The 16228-nt window shown below is 39.6% G+C and overlaps 1 protein-coding gene across 11 annotated transcripts in view; it reads left to right on the top strand.

Annotated features, from left to right (window-relative positions):
* The window catches only part of IQSEC1 (IQ motif and Sec7 domain ArfGEF 1), a 352209-nt gene that overhangs the window by 156786 nt on the left and 179195 nt on the right, over window positions 1–16228 (top strand). For 7 of the 11 annotated variants that reach the window (XM_074603167.1, XM_074603176.1, XM_074603166.1 and 4 more), the window contains one exon: window positions 16092–16178. The exons of 3 other annotated variants lie outside the window; for them this stretch is intronic. In XM_074603167.1, coding sequence (XP_074459268.1) covers window positions 16092–16178 — 87 coding nt within the window. Of the gene's footprint in view, window positions 1–6873; window positions 7367–16091; window positions 16179–16228 lie in introns of those variants that run through there. One more of the 11 variants, XM_074603171.1, reaches the window with a different exon arrangement.

Genomic DNA, 16228 nt, shown 5'->3' with positions numbered 1-16228 from the left:
CATTTTGGTGAAGAGCGAGGACTTCCCAGAAAAGCCGATGACAGCAGAGAACCTGCTGGGATTTAGGGCATGTAAATTTCTGAGAGAGGGAGAGGGGGCTTGGGGCAAAAGGGAGGCATTTCGGTGAAACGGTAGAAGCACATCTGCCTGCCTTAAGGAATGGACAAGCTTGGAAAAATTAAGTAAACAAGCTGTTGAAACGAACAGCTGTATGCGTAGTGCAGCAGAGGCACACACCGGTGCGGCGCGGAAGAGGGGGCTGCTTGGTCATGCTCTTGAACGTGGAAATAATTTTGGCTGTTTGGCATAAAGTATCTTTTGCTTGCCTCTGAAGCAGGGCTGCAGACACTAGTGAGGAAAAGAAGTATATTAAATAACTGCTTCTTACTAGATTAAGGGTAAATGGAGAGTATATAAGATAAAGTAGATAAATGCATCAGCAGCTGCATATTAAGCTCAGAACATACAGGAATAAAATCAGTATTGTAAAGGAAATTCAACACAAGCAAATGTGTATCAACTAATGAGTAACAACTCAGCTGAAAGTTAGAAGCAGCTTCCTATTAAAGCTTTGGGGCATCTTTCTAAACTAAATAGTAGGGAAGGGAATTCAAAGGCTTCAGAATAGAGCTGCATACATTCATGAAAAATATTTCAAAATATGACTGTACTCTGACCTAAGAAATTTTTGGCAGTCCTTTTACAAATGTTTATATTTGCTTTCAGCTTGCATATTTTGTCACTGCGACAATAGTCAGCTCACGTTTCACAGAGGGGCAGCATGCGCTTGCAGGGAAACAAAAAGCAGCGTTTTATCCTTTCCTTAATATCCCAAGAACCGCAGCATCCCGAGCGTAGCTAGGGGTTTTTCCGCTGTTACTTTGAGCACACATTCCGTATGATAAAAGTGCGAGCACACCGTGAAATAAGCAATATATAGTTACGTTCCTGTGGCGGGCTGGCCCTGCCCAGCTCTGGCGGTGCCTCCGTCTCCCTGAGGGGCTGGGGCGGGGCTGCTGCTGAGGCGGCTGGGACCGGCTGGGACCGGCTGGGACCGGCCGAGTCTGGCACGGGGAAGCACCGGGCTTACCTCAGAGTCCTGTGGCGGTGTCCAAAGAGACATGGGATGCCAGAAAGGGCTGTGGTGGCTGGCACGGGGCAGTGTCCAGACACCCACCTGCCTTTGGCTCGCTTCTCTCAGCCATCAATGGTACGGACCCCCGTGGCGAGGGCTTGGGTTTGGCTCCCGGGGCGATTACCGTGGGGGGGCTGGGGGCCTGGCTCATCCACGGCCTGCTCTGGCAAGGTGTGGGTCCCTGTCTCACCACGCTCCTCTGGTGCCAAGCAGAGGCTTGATGGGCTTGGGCTGTGCTTCACATTTTCAGCCATAGTTCAGTTTCAGGTGGTAGAGTGAATATGTGGGAGTTTTCAGCCAGTAATGGATATTTTTCAGGGCCACAAAGATGATCAGAAGGCTGGAGTGCCTATCCTATGAAAGCAAGCTGAGAGAGCTGGGGGGGCTCAGCCTGGAGAAGAGAAGGCTCCAGGGAGACCTTGGAGCCCCTTCCAGTCCCTAAAGGGGCTCCAGGAAAGCTGGGGAGGGACTCTGCATCTGGGAAGGGAGCCAAGGGGCGAGGGGGAACGGTTTTAAACCGAAAGAGGGGAAATTTAGATGAGATCTTGGGAAGAAATTCTTTGCTGTGAGGGCAGTGAGCCCCTGGCCCAGGTTGCCCAGAGAAGCTGTGGCTGCCCCATCCCTGGAGGGGTTCAAGGCCAGGTTGGACGGGGCTTGGAGCAACCTGGGCTGGTGGGAGGTGTCCCTGCCCAGGGCAGGGGGTGGCACTGGATGCCCCTAATGTCCCTTCCAATATAGGCCATTCTGTGATTCTATGATTTTTCCTATAAAAATAACCTTTATGACCTCTTAGATTACCAGTTGCTTATACAAACAACGCAGTTGTCAGCTTTGCCCCCCACCCATACTCAGGGATAACTTTGTTACCAAGCCACTTGGTACTGACATTTTTAAAGACAGACATAGACAATATCACTTTTTCTTCTTGAGTTCATAGTAACAAATCTAAAGGAAGTATATAGTATGTGTCAGAACCGGGTAGGTTAAACTTTCTTTTCCATACTGATGAAGCAGGAATAGGATAGGAGGAGAGGAGCGGTTCACAGCTCACAGTCAGCGATCAACTGCTAGGTCATGCCGTTAAACATTCCCCCCTGCATAGTGGACTGTAGCACTACTGCTGGTAGTTAATAGTGTGAGAGTGAAGTGGTCGATTACATACCAGTGCCGGCACTCGGCGCGTCATACAGAGCGGAGTGATGTGGCACACAGATAAACTGCAGAGTCTTCCTGCTGCTGGGGAGTTCCGTCGCAGCCTCCTGTCTTAGCGTTTCCAAGGATTTTGGCACTTTAATGGAATAAGGGCACTGAACTTTTCCAGATCAGACCACGTGCAGTCCATAAGTATTCTTCTGAGGCCATAGAATTATTTCTTGACAGTGATGTTTAGAGAAAGTCCTGGAGTCCAAAATTACTAATTAGTCTTAAAATGATAAACTCACTTTTTGGGCAGTGACAATGAGGCAAGTAGAAATGTGTCTCAAACTGTTTAATCCATTGAGAGAAACATTTTGGAAAAAAAACTGGTGGATCTGTGAAACAAAGGGTCAAAGTCTGATATTAAATACCATTGTAAAGCAAACAAAGCCGATCGTGATAATAACATGCAACACAGCTGCTCCTAATCACACTAGTGAGATCAAAATGAGATTTTAAAGGCTTTGTTTCCAGTAGCTATTCTTTACATGTTTGGAGTACACTTGTTTGGTTATGTATTTGAGTAGATAGTTTGAGACCTCATGGGGGCAGGGTGAAGGATGTGTGCTTTATCCCATGTGACTTCACTTGTAACTTCAACCACAAGCCTGGTTTGCTCTGGTTTTCTAGTATGAATAAATAGCTAAGCATCTTAATCGTGCAGGGACCAACATGTTAATAATAAACATGAGAATACAATAAATGGTAACAAATGGCTTTGCCTAGTAGTATATCCCAAAACATTCCAGATAAATTCAGGCCTTCATTTAAAACAAACAAGCCAGCAAGTAGTAGAGAGTGATTTTGGTTTGTAAATGTCGTCTGATGTATGAATTACAACTCGGGTGGTACCTAAGTCGGGGTGATCCTGCAGAAGCTATCCTATATGATACTGTTTGATATTGCTCAGGTGACCTGTTTATTCCTTGCAGTAATGGAAGGAACAGAAATCTTGGCAGAGAAAAATGGGTTTTGGAAAGAGATAGTTCCCTGCCTGTGCAAGTTATTGATGTTGGCAGGTTATTAATTTTAGTAGGACATAATAGAACTGAAAGCTTATTGTGACAAGCTGCCCCTGCTGAAGTCTATGGGAGTTCTTCCCAATCATTTCAGTACGATCAGAGTCTTTGTATTTAATACTTCTAGATTGCAAGCTCATTAGGATGATGATTTGGGGGCATCTTATGTCTAGATCTTTTCACATAGCGGCATCAAGTAACACACTGTACAAGTACCTTGCTGAGTAGACTTTGCAGTGCTAGGGAAAACTGCAGCCCTGGTGTTCCCAGTTCTGTCCTACTTACTATATTTTTCTTATAAAGGAAAGCCTTTTTTCTAAGCTAAAAGCTAAGGCTAAATAGCCAGTGCAGTTACTAACTTTTCACTTTGTAGTATTAATCAGTTGTAAAATATTTTAATTCATTGTGCTAAGATACAAACGTGGGCAGACTTTATCCTGTGCTTACTCATCAGGCCAATTTCATATTGTTTTAGGGGAGAACCGAGGAAGACAGTGAACTAAAAGTACATTGACTCAAACAGCAGCTTGAGCACATGCTTAGCATAAACTATGCAAGTTAGTCTCTTGTCTTGGATGAAACAGTAAGGGCTCAGATGACTTTAGAGGCAGATAAGGGTTTTTTCAGTTATCGTTATATCTGGACTCGTGGAAACGAAAACTTGTGCCAAACTGAAAACTTGTACCAAACACATGAAAAAAATGCTATGCACTATAAAAGCTTCATGACTGTTATCCTGTCTAAAATTAAATTTTCAATAGTATTCATTACAGAATGGGGAGGGATAGCTGTTAAATTACTAATGCATCTTTCGTATATGAAAAAATTACTGCAGACTGAGTTACTACTTTTGGATACGCTTAATACTAGTACTCTTGTAGGAAGCCTGAGTGAACAAGCAGTGGGCATCAGCTCTGAACCTGTGTGGATACAGAATTCAACACGCTGCAGCAGCTGAGAGCCTTCCTGTAGCGTTAGCGTTGCTGGAATCCAGATAATGCATCTTTCTTGTGCAATTTGCTTTTGCTTATTGATTTGACTTCTCAGTCTTGTTTTTCATATCCCTCAAAACCGGGCTTTTTGGAAAAATAACTTAAACAATTAACTGTTTCACAGGACTAGTAGATTCAGTTACCTGACCAAGGTGTTTCCTCCTTGATCTGGATTGATTATCATCCAGAGAGCACCTTTCTGAATCCCTGTATAACTAATGCTTCACTTCATTCAACCTGTGCACTGCACTGCCAGGCATCTGCAGAAACTGTTTAAAACCAGGAGCATCGGACCACGCTGACAAGACTGTTTGTGTATTCTCTTCCTCATGCACCAGTGGTGATTGAGCTGTTTGACTTTACAATAGGTTGGAAAGCTGTTTTATGGGACTCTTTCTGGAACGGTTTTATTTTCTTAGCAGACATTTATCTGTGTGTTGTATTGATGGCTATTGGAGGGTTTTGGCTGTGGTGTGCAACTTCACAATATGCAAGCACCTTTTAAAATTGCACTCTTTCTTCAGTGCTTTGTATTTGGTACCTGCTAGAAATGAGGCAATATTTGAATAATTATAAAGCTTCTCGGAAGCAAGGGAAGGTATCTTTAGGCTGTCTTCAGTTCAATAGAAAAACCACTTATCTTAAATCTGTATTTCTCTGAATTATCTTAATTTGTGGAAAAAATATTTAATTTGCAAAGTTAGCAGATACCAGCTAATCGTGATAATGTCTTGCACCGTTGTGTATGTGTGTTTCAAGGGGTGGATGCTTCAAATCAAGCCTTCATTGTGGAATGGGGTCATTTTGCTAAGGTGCCCGATCCATGCCATGAGCCCATGTGAGTTGGAGTTACAGGAGCAAGCTCACAGTGAAGGTTTTGTGAACTACGTAAGCAAAACTATTTAGGAATTGTTACATTAGGCCAGATTCTGTGTAGTTCACTCTTTCTGTTGTGTGGGGCAGTGCCACATGAAGTGTATGCTTAGATGTAGCTTTCGTAAAATGAATTCTGGTTAAGTACCTGTTGATGCAGTATCCAAGCATTATGGGCCAATTACGTAAGGGAATGGAGAATTTTGGGGCTTTTCTCTCCCCATTAGTTATGGTTTCCTATTGCACTGAATAGCAATAACACATGTGACTCCGGGGCTGTGGCTACCCTAACAATTCTACAAATTATTATCAGTTTTACTTTGGTGGGGATGGAAGGTTAGGCTGAATAGGAAAACCTACGCGTTTGTCTGCTAGATAGAATTCTTATGTTTTTCCAGCGTGACGGATAAGTGGGGCTGAACAGGAGGTTGTAAAGTTAACTGCTCAGCTTTAGGCAGATAACTGACCAAAAGTCGTTTGCAAGTCAGTTTGGACCAAAGATCATCAGAATAACTCCTGCCTTACCATTTTTTTTTTTTGTTTTGCAAAGTTACATTATTTAGCAGCATTTTTGACAGTTGATGCTTCTCTTTAGCCTGGGGAACTTCATAGGTAACGCTGTGATAAGTAGCATTTGGCCGACCACCTGCTCTCCTTATTCTGGAAGTGTTACAACTGGCCATGAAACAGCTATGAACTGATCACTTGACCATGGCAAACGAGCTGCCCTCGTCACTGTGTTCTGGTATATATTTAACTTAATAATGTGAGCAGATGGTCATTATATTGATTCATGAAGCAAAGGAGGAAGCTTGGCTGTCTTGATAACGTAAGGCCTGAGTGCTGAGCATTGGAGTGGGGCAAGAAGCGGGGGGTGGGGGGGAAGGAAATTTTTGTGATGTGTTGGGTTTTTGTTTGTTTGGCTTTGGGGTTTTGTTGTGTTTTGTTTTTTTACAAGGGACTGGTGTGGATAGGAATAAAATAAAAGCAAGTTTAGGTGACTCATCAAGCCTGTGCATATGGTCATTTCCCTGGAGATTGTTAGTGCACAAATGCGATGCTGCTGAAATATTTGCACCACTGATGGTGGTGAAAAGGAGCGGGGAGTGGAGGCAGATGGGAGAGAGCAGTACTCTGGTAAAACTTCTCTGCTGTTGCTATTAATGATTACAAGTCTTTTGAGGAAACTTTGAAGGGAAAAGGTAATGTTAAAGTCCTAATTCTTCAGTAATTTTTTTGCAAAGAACAATTGAACTTTGTTTAACTGTCTCCCCGTTTAATAGCGTATAACTAAAGATTTAAGCGAGAAGCTAATTCTATAAAATATTCAGTAGCTATCCTCATTAGCTAAACTGGGAAGTTGACAAATTCCCATCCTGGATCAGCTCAAAGGAGCAGCTTGATTTGGTTATTCATTTTTTAATTTCCACATGAGAAATACTGTATACAGAAGAACATTCTCTTGAGCAAGAGCTTAATCTTGTACTTTGGTTCCTGTTTCTCCTCGCTGCTGATTAGCTTTGCTGTCTTATCAGTTTATGTCATAGTATGTGACTATAAATTGACTTTGCAGTGAAGAGGGAATACGTTTCGTCTTCACAGATGCTGCTGTTACCATGGAGATAAAAGGACCAATGGCCTTTTCTTGGTTTGGACTGTACTACAGTGTTCATACAGAGATGGTGCATTCGAAAATGCAACATTTGGTGCTTTTATATTTCAGTCTAAATATCAAATGAGAAAGCATATTGTTTTTTCTTGGTGATGAAGCTTAATAATAAATACAGGTTTGGGACTTTTTCGGGAAGCAAAAAGCAAGCCCACCAGGAATGTGAAAACACTGTGGCTGGTTTATGCTTGCTAAACCTCCTCTCTGGGAAAAACCTTTTGGCTTTGCAAAATATAACCCTGTAGAGCCTTTGGGTTTATCTGATGCAGTGTTTGATGCTGGTTACATCACCAGCTTACTTATCTGTGATGTTCCGCCGTGGCTGATCTCGAATGAGCATGCAAAAGCTGTGAATGCGATTTTTTTTTTTTTTTTTTTTCCCCCCCTTAAGAAAGAGCTTTTCTACCTCAGATCGCGTGAAAGAAAATATAAATACCAAATCCACAACACATTCAAGGATGGCTTGCAGAAGGTGTTATTTGTGAGTACCTTTTCCTTCTTCATCTGTCATCACGTCTCTGATATCTGTGTTGAGGATTCCAGAAGTGGGAGTAGTGATCAGTTTATTGTTTGGTAGGTTTCTTTCCACGAACCATTTTTAGGGTGTTACCTTTTTGGCAGATGAATGATCTGTATATTAGAAATGCATAGATGATGTTTGTGTTTGAGTGTTTAAAAATTTAACCTAATGAAGAGAATAAGCCTATGTTTAGCAGTGCAAAAAAATCAAACAAACAAAAAAACAGTTTGCATACAAGAAGTAATGCAGGATGCTAGGAATTCTGTCTATGATGAGTCAAGAGGCTCTCTTCCATTTTGTTTGAATGCTATGTCATATTAAAGTGTAATCTGTCTTTTAAATACGTAAACATTAATGCGAGGGTATGGGCAGCAGTCTTAAGCAATACGATAAGGCAAAATATTGCTGTGGTTTTATTGTCATAGTATATATGCTTGATCAAAACCTAGAGATGCATTAATTGCTTATTATTTACTTGAGCAGTTTCTCCAGCATTATTAGTCAGCACAGCAGGAGTTTAATATTTCGTTCATTTAATGCAGTGCAGCAGCTCTTCGCATGAGTTGTCACATTTGACAGAGGAGCTAAGTGCTTATCCACTTGTAGCCAGAGGAAGGACAACGCTAAAGTTTGCATGTTGTTTGTGGTGTGAGCATCAGGGTATATATGGAAACCACCCTGGGTGGTTTTATTCAGCTGAATTCTAGTGGTTCCACATGACCGTTACTATGAGCTTTCTCCTAAACCGTAGTGCAATGTTGTTCTACTTCAGGGAGAAATCAGAGGAAATTAGGCACATGTGTGCAGTTAAGTTGTCCTCTACCACCCACCCTTGCTGCCATCAATGGGTTGCTTCTAATCCAGTGTTTTAAAATGGCTATACCTGCTATTTGCATTTCTGAACTCTGGTTAAAGATCCTCTCCCTTTAGGGTTAAATTTAGGTTTCCCAGAGTATCAACCATTAAGGAGGTGCAATTGTTATCTGTAGCCTTTTTCAGTTATTTTTATAGTGCCTGTGAGGGTCCTAGTTTGAGTAAATCTGCTTTACGTTCAGTAGCACTGTCCACACGCAGACATAGTAAGTTCAACCATTCAAGATAAAACTACTCGCAATGAATATTGAAAGAGTATTGAAATCTGTTCTTAAGTTTTCTTTAGCCTTTTGTTTTACAGACATGGTATGAATGGTTAAGGTGAAATGTTTTAAAATCAAAATAAACTTGGAGCTGTACATAGGAAGTTGAAATAAGAAAAGTGAACTTGGAAAACAGGTTGTTGCCTTCCAGGTATATGTGGATCAGCTTTAAACATAATGCCGTATGTTTATGCAAGGGAGAAGTAGTAATGTTTGTGTTAGACTCCATTTTAATTTGAGTTCTGGGATTTGGGGATTTTGAAACTCTCAACAGGGGACACAATTTCTTATGGTGCTTATGGTGTGGTGTTAAAGAATATTTAATCTCTGTAGGTTACTTTCTTTAACAGTGATGTTGCAGTCTTATTTATAGAACCATCTTGTACAGTGTTTTCCTCTATTACTGCTTACATCTGTGCTTTTACCTACCTCAGCACGTTGTTGTAGAAAACACGATATGAACTATGACTTCTATAATTCTGTATTTTAACTCCTATTTAAGAAACCTGATGCTGGTAGTTGGAAAGAAGGAAAAATGTAAGGCTGGGGGCTTTTTTAGAACTCACTCTCTGGAACGTATATGTACATAATCTTCACGTTCTTTAAAACTGATCAGTTCTGAATAATGAAAATGTATGTTAAACAGTTAAATACACCAGCTCCTTAATGCATGAGTAAGTTTTAAGGTGAACACTTAAATACTATAAATCTGTCAATGTTCTAATAAAATATATGCTAAGGACTTTTGCCTTTTAAAACCCAAAATATATTTTTTTACATCTTGAAAATAAAATGTAAAAAGCTAGGTTGTTTCTGTTCTGAAAAAAGCAAAACAACAATGTCAAACTACTAGGATTAGCAAAAACGTTTTTTCAGGTGCTGCACTGAATAGAACATACGTCATTGGACCATTGTTTTAAGTAATAGGATTTGCCTTGCTGTAAATCTCTTATGCTATATGTGTAATTTTGTTCTTTGTACATTACTATTTTTCCTTTTTCATGAGCTTCAAATCCAATACGTGTAGATGTGGCTATTTAGATTTGGGTTTACTATGATTACTGCTTTGTGAAATTATAAACGTGGCTGTATATTGTGATATGAGTTGTAGTTTCTTGAGCAATTCTGGGACCTAATTTAATGACGTGGGAAATATAGAAAAGAGGCAGTGAATCTATCAATTTCCTGATTTAATCTAAAAGATTTTTTTCTTCTATCGTGCACAGCTTCATGTCTCTGTTCTCTTTATTTCCGGTTTTGGACTGTATGGGTTTTATTCCCCTACAGATTTTGAAAGTGACTAGTAAGCACAGATGATACAAGTGCATTTTATGTGCACTGTAAATGAATAGATGGTTTTGTAGTAAGACTTAATCAAAAGGGCAATAAATGTTCCTAATTATAAGTGTCTACATATTACCGATCTTAATTAAATTCACGCTGCTTACAGCTAACCCAGTATTGGAGGCTGCCTACAAACTGTGCACTGGCTAGGATGCAAAAGAATCACCTCTTGCCCATTTATGTAGGCTAGTACTTCATTTTCATGAAACAAAGTTTTTAATAATTATTTTAAAAATAATTATCTAGAGAGTTAATAAATATTGTGTTCTAGGATGGGAAAAAAAATAACTTATGTTTCATGTTTAGTATGCTGTGACGATACTGTTTTTATTCTCCCAAGAGATGATAATTATTTTAAGGCCCTTTTGATGGAGGAGAGGCCAGTGAAAGCATACATAATCACTCTTTTGAAAAATCCAGCTGTGGACACTTGAGTTGGAAATACATAAAGGGTAGTATTATTCAAAACAGGAACCTGTCAGTTTGCATTGATACTGCAACATGTACAAATGCTGATATTTAATTATTTTAATGACAATCAAATTTTATGTATTCTTGAGCAAAATTCAGGGGTCTGTACTCTAGACTACATGTGCCGATCTCTTAAAACTGTAGGCTTTATTGAACATCCTTGACATCTAGTGAAACTATCTCTAATTTTTATTAAGAAAACATCCTATCCTGTATTGCTTTTCACTAGGTTTTATGACTACTGCATGGGAAGGGGGGACAGAGGGAAGGAGGCAGAAGCCAGCATAGCAGGTCTAGAACATATGGTTGTGCTACTAGATGGTATCTGGGCGGTATTCTTGGCTCTTAGACTACAGTGCAAGGTAATTATATTGATGTTTACTTGCCATGAGTTGTCTTGTTACCTTCCTGTGATTTGGTGTCCAAGAAGCTGGTACAGAAAGCCATCTTGTTGAAAGGAAATGATGGGAATAAAGGTATTAGTTCTAGTCTTCTGTAGTGTGTGATGGTCTCGGTCAAATACTTGTGAACTGTTTTTTACATATGCAACCATAAAAGCAATAACAGCATTTAATTTTGTACAGTTGCCATTCAAAAAAGGATGTAGGGGAAAGACTGTAATTAACAAGAACACTGTGAAAAAACACAGTATTTGCTATTTGCCACCACGTACTTGACATACTTGGCTACAGACTGTTGGACATAGTGAGATGAATCAAATAAAAAGAAAAGACATTTTTTTTCAGTCCTACCTCAAAAGCCACTGTCCTGTGTATTTTGGGTGAAGATCTGAGTAGTGAAAGAAATATCTTTGATGTCAGAACAGTAGGAGTTTGTCCTTGCAGATGTGCGTGGTTCATCTGCTAAATCACCTCTTAGTGGACATGTCCACAGACAACTACAATCAAACTTGGACTATGAGGAGATTATATGAATTACTGTATAAAGCTATCTACTGTTTTCTCTGCTGGGGTCAGTTTCCAAAAAGCAGGTTGTCCTGTGAGCACAGACGGCGTGTTGATTCTGAAAGCCTTTCTAGCATGTTAATATACATGTTAACAAGCAAACTTTTAGCTGAATATGAGTCTGTATCATTGTGATTTTTATTGTTTTTCACCTATTTGGAGATCAGGTGATTATATTTCAAATCTTGTTTCTCATTACAGAAATGGTTAGATTTATTGAATGAGAATAGGATGGACTTTACTAGGTTTTAACTATAGCCTTTTCTAATCTCAGCTGTAGCTGTAACTCTGGCTTGATGTGAGAAAGAAAATTTTCAACTTGTAAAATAATGTAATTCTTCATCAGGATGAAATACTGAGAAATGGAAGTATTCCTTTTATTAGCTCGTAGGCATGAATCCAATCAAACAAATAATTCTCAGCTACCTCAGATGACATTGAAGGGAATGTGTTTATATAGAGGATGAACTTGTCTACCACTTCAGCTATTTTCAAGCTAATTTTTAAAAGTGTATGTGTTAACTAGCACCAGCTATACAGAGTGCCTGAGGCAGTGTAGGAGGCTGTGTTAGTATAACTTTTTCCTAGTGCTTGCACATACTCATTGGAACACAGCACCTCATGGAAAAATGTACCAGAAGAAAAGGAAGAATATTGGCAGATGGAGGTGAACAGATTGTTATTTCATACAAAGAGGAGGAATAGCGTATGAAGTAATATGGCTGTGGAAAAATGCAGCGGTTAAGATGAACAAACGTACCTAGTAGACTCCTGTCATCAGCGACATCATTAACTTTATAAAAAGACAATATTTCTTCCAGCTGTGGTCCTGTACCAATACACTTTTACTGAGTATCCATGAGACAACAGTCTCTCAGTCTCTTCTGTTTAAAAGCTGATAATCTTATTAGGAAGAAGTTTTAAGACAGTGATGATTTAATAATTCTGTCAGTTTACTCGTGCTTACACATGCTTGAAATTAAACAGTAGCAAAATAAAAAAGGGTTGGATATCATATCCTGTACTAAACGCTGCGTGCTATTCAGAGTTGGAGGACAAGCTTTCTCCAGGCTCTCAGCATCTCGCTGGATGGATGTGGTGCTTGCTGCAGCCAGTAGCACAGTGGCTCCTGTTGCCAGGAGCAGAAGGATAGTTACCAACCTACACAGAGGACATTTTGAAAACAGTAAGAGGTTAGCCTTTTAAAGCAAAAGCAATTCCAAGTTCATAGCCTGGTATTCTGTTCTCCCAGGTTGTTTTAAAACCAACATTGAGGAAATCGTCTACTGACTTTGGGAGGCTTGTTGGTGATTGTAAGAGAAAATGGGAAAAAAAAATAAAATACAATTGTAGCTTTATGTGATGATCAGTAATCTGTTTCTTTTTATTTGTATGTCTAAGCAAGACTCTAGTATTGAAAGAATAAAAAGAATGGTCATTTCTGTTCACTGATGGATATAACAGTTGTTAAAATGAGTGGTTTCTAATGGCAAACATAATGGCATTTATACAGAAGGCAGAGGGACAGTTAAACTTACTTTGGGTCTGCATTCTTACTTTGTAGATGGATTTTCCTCGTCATGTTGGTATCCTGAGGGAGATGTGATTTCAAGGTTTTCTTTTAGGTTTGGTTGTGTTTTTACTGTTTGACTAGTCTGTTCTCAAAAGAACTTTCTTTAAAAATTGACAAGTGGTTACCTGTTTGTGAGTACTTGAGGAGAGCTGGAAGAAACTTGGCCTGGAAGCAGGAAATTGCAGAGCTTTTCTGGGATGCTCACTGGGATGTTGCAGAAATGTTTCAGAAACTGAAATTACCGGAAGAAGCATTCATCAGTTTAGTCATTTATCTTGTGTCAGTGCTGAAGTAGCTGTGCTCTGCTTATAATCTTAAATCAGATGTAGAAACTAAACTTATCAGGGCTGAGTGTCTATGATACTGTGAACAAGGGAAGTGATTACTTCTCCAAATTATTTAAATACATTTCTTCTGATGTCTTTAGGTGTTAAAACTTAGTGAACCAATACTGTTTCGAATGCAAACTTGTGTTGAACACTAATTGAAAAAATCTAGCTATATAGTTAAAAAAAAAAAAAAGGCGTTTGAATCTTTTTCTGGTATGTTCCAGAGGAGAAAATGAATGGAAGTACTGTTTTAGCAGGTGATTAAAGACACAAAATGCCACGTATGGATCTTAGATGGTGACAGCAGAAGGTGTATTTGCTTTGGGTAAAATTAGTGTGCTATGGCAGAGGCTGTAAAGCGTGAGCCTCATCTTTTGTCAGGCTGATCAGGTATTAAGTCAGTGGGATCTAGAGGAACCAAAACACTGAGTCAAGATATCCCTCAATTTTAAAATTTGGACCAGAGTCCAAACCTCATGTTTGCATCTGTAACTAGTTGGACAAAGAGCCTACCTTTGAACACCCTAAGGAATGGTTCAAATCTAACCTTACATATTGAATGTACGTCTTTGACATCCGAGATGTTCTTGGAACACAGCAATGATGTGTAGTAACTTAATTACCAACCTGCACTTGAACATTGTCATGTCTTATCTACTCCATACCTACACCTATGACACATGGAGTGCCAGTGTAGTTTCTGCTTGACAAACCTTTGGCACTTCTTATTTGCTATCAAGGTGACTGGACTTTTCCATTTCCACTGCGCCTTCGAAAAGAAACTCAAAGCAGTTGAGCTCCTAACCAGTCTTGTGCAATAGGTGAGTATTAACCTTAACTGAAGATGAGCAAACTGAGATTATAGAGAGAACTTTCTTCTTTATTGTTTAGATTTTTTTGAAACTTAGGAAAGTCAGAGTAGGACAGGTTTCTGGAGCCTTGTGGGGAAGATTCTTTTGGAATAGCCAGAAGCAAGCTCTGTTCAGAATGCTTCGTTGAACAGAACTGAATTCAGACAGATTCTTTCATATGTTTACCGGTTTATTCTCTGAAGAGAGAGGGAGATTTGCGTGGAAAAAAGGGGTGGTGGGAAGGGAATCTGGGACACTGTCATACTAATTTCCTCCTTTTGCTTCTACTGAAAAAAATTAGGTGTTCCCAAAGCAGGAAGCAGCGATTTCGTCAGTGTGATCAGTTTCCCTACCCAATGTGAGACTATCGTGCAATGCACACTTACAGTGTACTGCCCTGGTTCTGTGAATTGTGTGGAGCAGCTTGTGTGAATATCGTATGTTTTCCTTGTCAGAAAATACAGCTTTTGCGTGTTCTAACTGCTTCTGTCATGGTCCATCAGTGTTTTCAGTAACATTGTCCATCTTTCTTTAGAATTGTTCTGGTCATCTTTCCAAGTGGTTTGAAGGTGCCACCAATTAGTAGCTGTGCACTATGAGGCATTAGCAGGGTATGTCCCATGATGACAATCTGCCTCGTGACTGAATTGCGTTGCACTTCTGTTTCCAAAAGCTCAAGTACTTTGTAGGAGTTTACCATCAGCTGCTATCTTTAAACAGAAAATCCAACTCATCTTGGCCGTGCAGTTGCTGACACACTGTTGGCAACAGAAATCAGAACAGGCTGACCTTGGTTTTTGTGGGTTTTTGTTTTTTTTTTTCAAAAGGATTAGTAACTGACTCCTTTCTGAACAAAGACTGGCTTTTTTTGCTTAACTGCTCTGATCTTATAAGAAAGTGACCTCACAGGATTCACTTTAAGCCTCAGGGATGCAGAAGAATCAAAACTCAATCTTCTGAAACATCTGTCAAGATGCCAAGCAGAAGATGTCGGGAGGGGCGAAGGTGCATATATGTAGACACACACACATTCTCTATTAATACTCAGTTACAAGTTAAATGAGGATTTTCAGGATTTACAGTTTAATGGATACTTCTTCCATATGGGCACATTCTAAGAGCTAGGAAATATTGATTAATTTTTTTTTATGATTTCCTAGAAGAATGCTGTGTCGTAAGAAATTTGATTAGGTGGTTTTATCATGGAGGACTTACTGTGCTAAACCTTGTTTAATGTTTCCTGGCACAACCATCAAAAATGCTGAGAAGTGTACTGTGTGTTGCTTAAATATTTTCTAAGCTTTACTTCAGATGCAATACCTTGTCTTGTTTCGCAACTCGTGTGTGTTTCTAATGAAAAAATACAAACATAATGACCTGGGGCACAAAATGATCTTTTTGTGTTGTAAAGCTTTTTTTATTTTTCCATGCTTTGAACAAATGACAGCAATTAAATTAGTACTGCACATTTCAGAATATTGGTTAAAACTTGGGTGAGACTTAGATTCTTTCAAATTTGAGTGGCGTATTGCAATACGTTTATAATTGCTGGGCCTGAAGAAAGCTTACGCTCATATTCATCGCATTATTCCTCCTCATGTTTAAGCACTGTGTTTGTAATTCCATTAACAAAGAAACAGCTTGACTGGTGCAGAGTGTAACATGCAAGTCTGAAGCTTCATTTCCATAGGAATTTTAACCCTTGATGTTTAGCTTTTGCCTCTGTTCCGCATGGCAAGGCAAAAACAAAGTCTTAAATTGGCATTTTATCTTAATCTTGCAACAAAACTTTGATTCTTCATTGCAACAGTTCATCACTGTCATTCTTGATGTGTATATTTAAACCATGGGACTATTTCCCTCTTTATTTCCTGGGATTCAGAATTGACAGCTGTATGTCAAATTTCATTCAAAGTTATCATGAATTTCAAATATACCTATTAGCACCTGCTTTTCCCTAAAAAGCCCCTTTCTAAACACTTGGTGTTTTGACTTTGTGTTTTTCCTTGTGTCGTAGGTCTTTAAATACTCTGCACCAGTTTTGCTGTCCAGCTCCATTGTACCATACCCAGCTAGCTGTCCCTGCCACACACTCAGAGTACAGGTAAGAGTAGCTATGGTCCACCCACTTGTTATTTCTGAAGAGAGATCTAA

This window comes from Larus michahellis, chromosome 10 (assembly GCF_964199755.1).
Source record: "Larus michahellis chromosome 10, bLarMic1.1, whole genome shotgun sequence".
Lineage (NCBI taxonomy): Eukaryota > Metazoa > Chordata > Aves > Charadriiformes > Laridae > Larus > Larus michahellis.
This window is presented reverse-complemented; position numbering and strand designations above follow the sequence as displayed.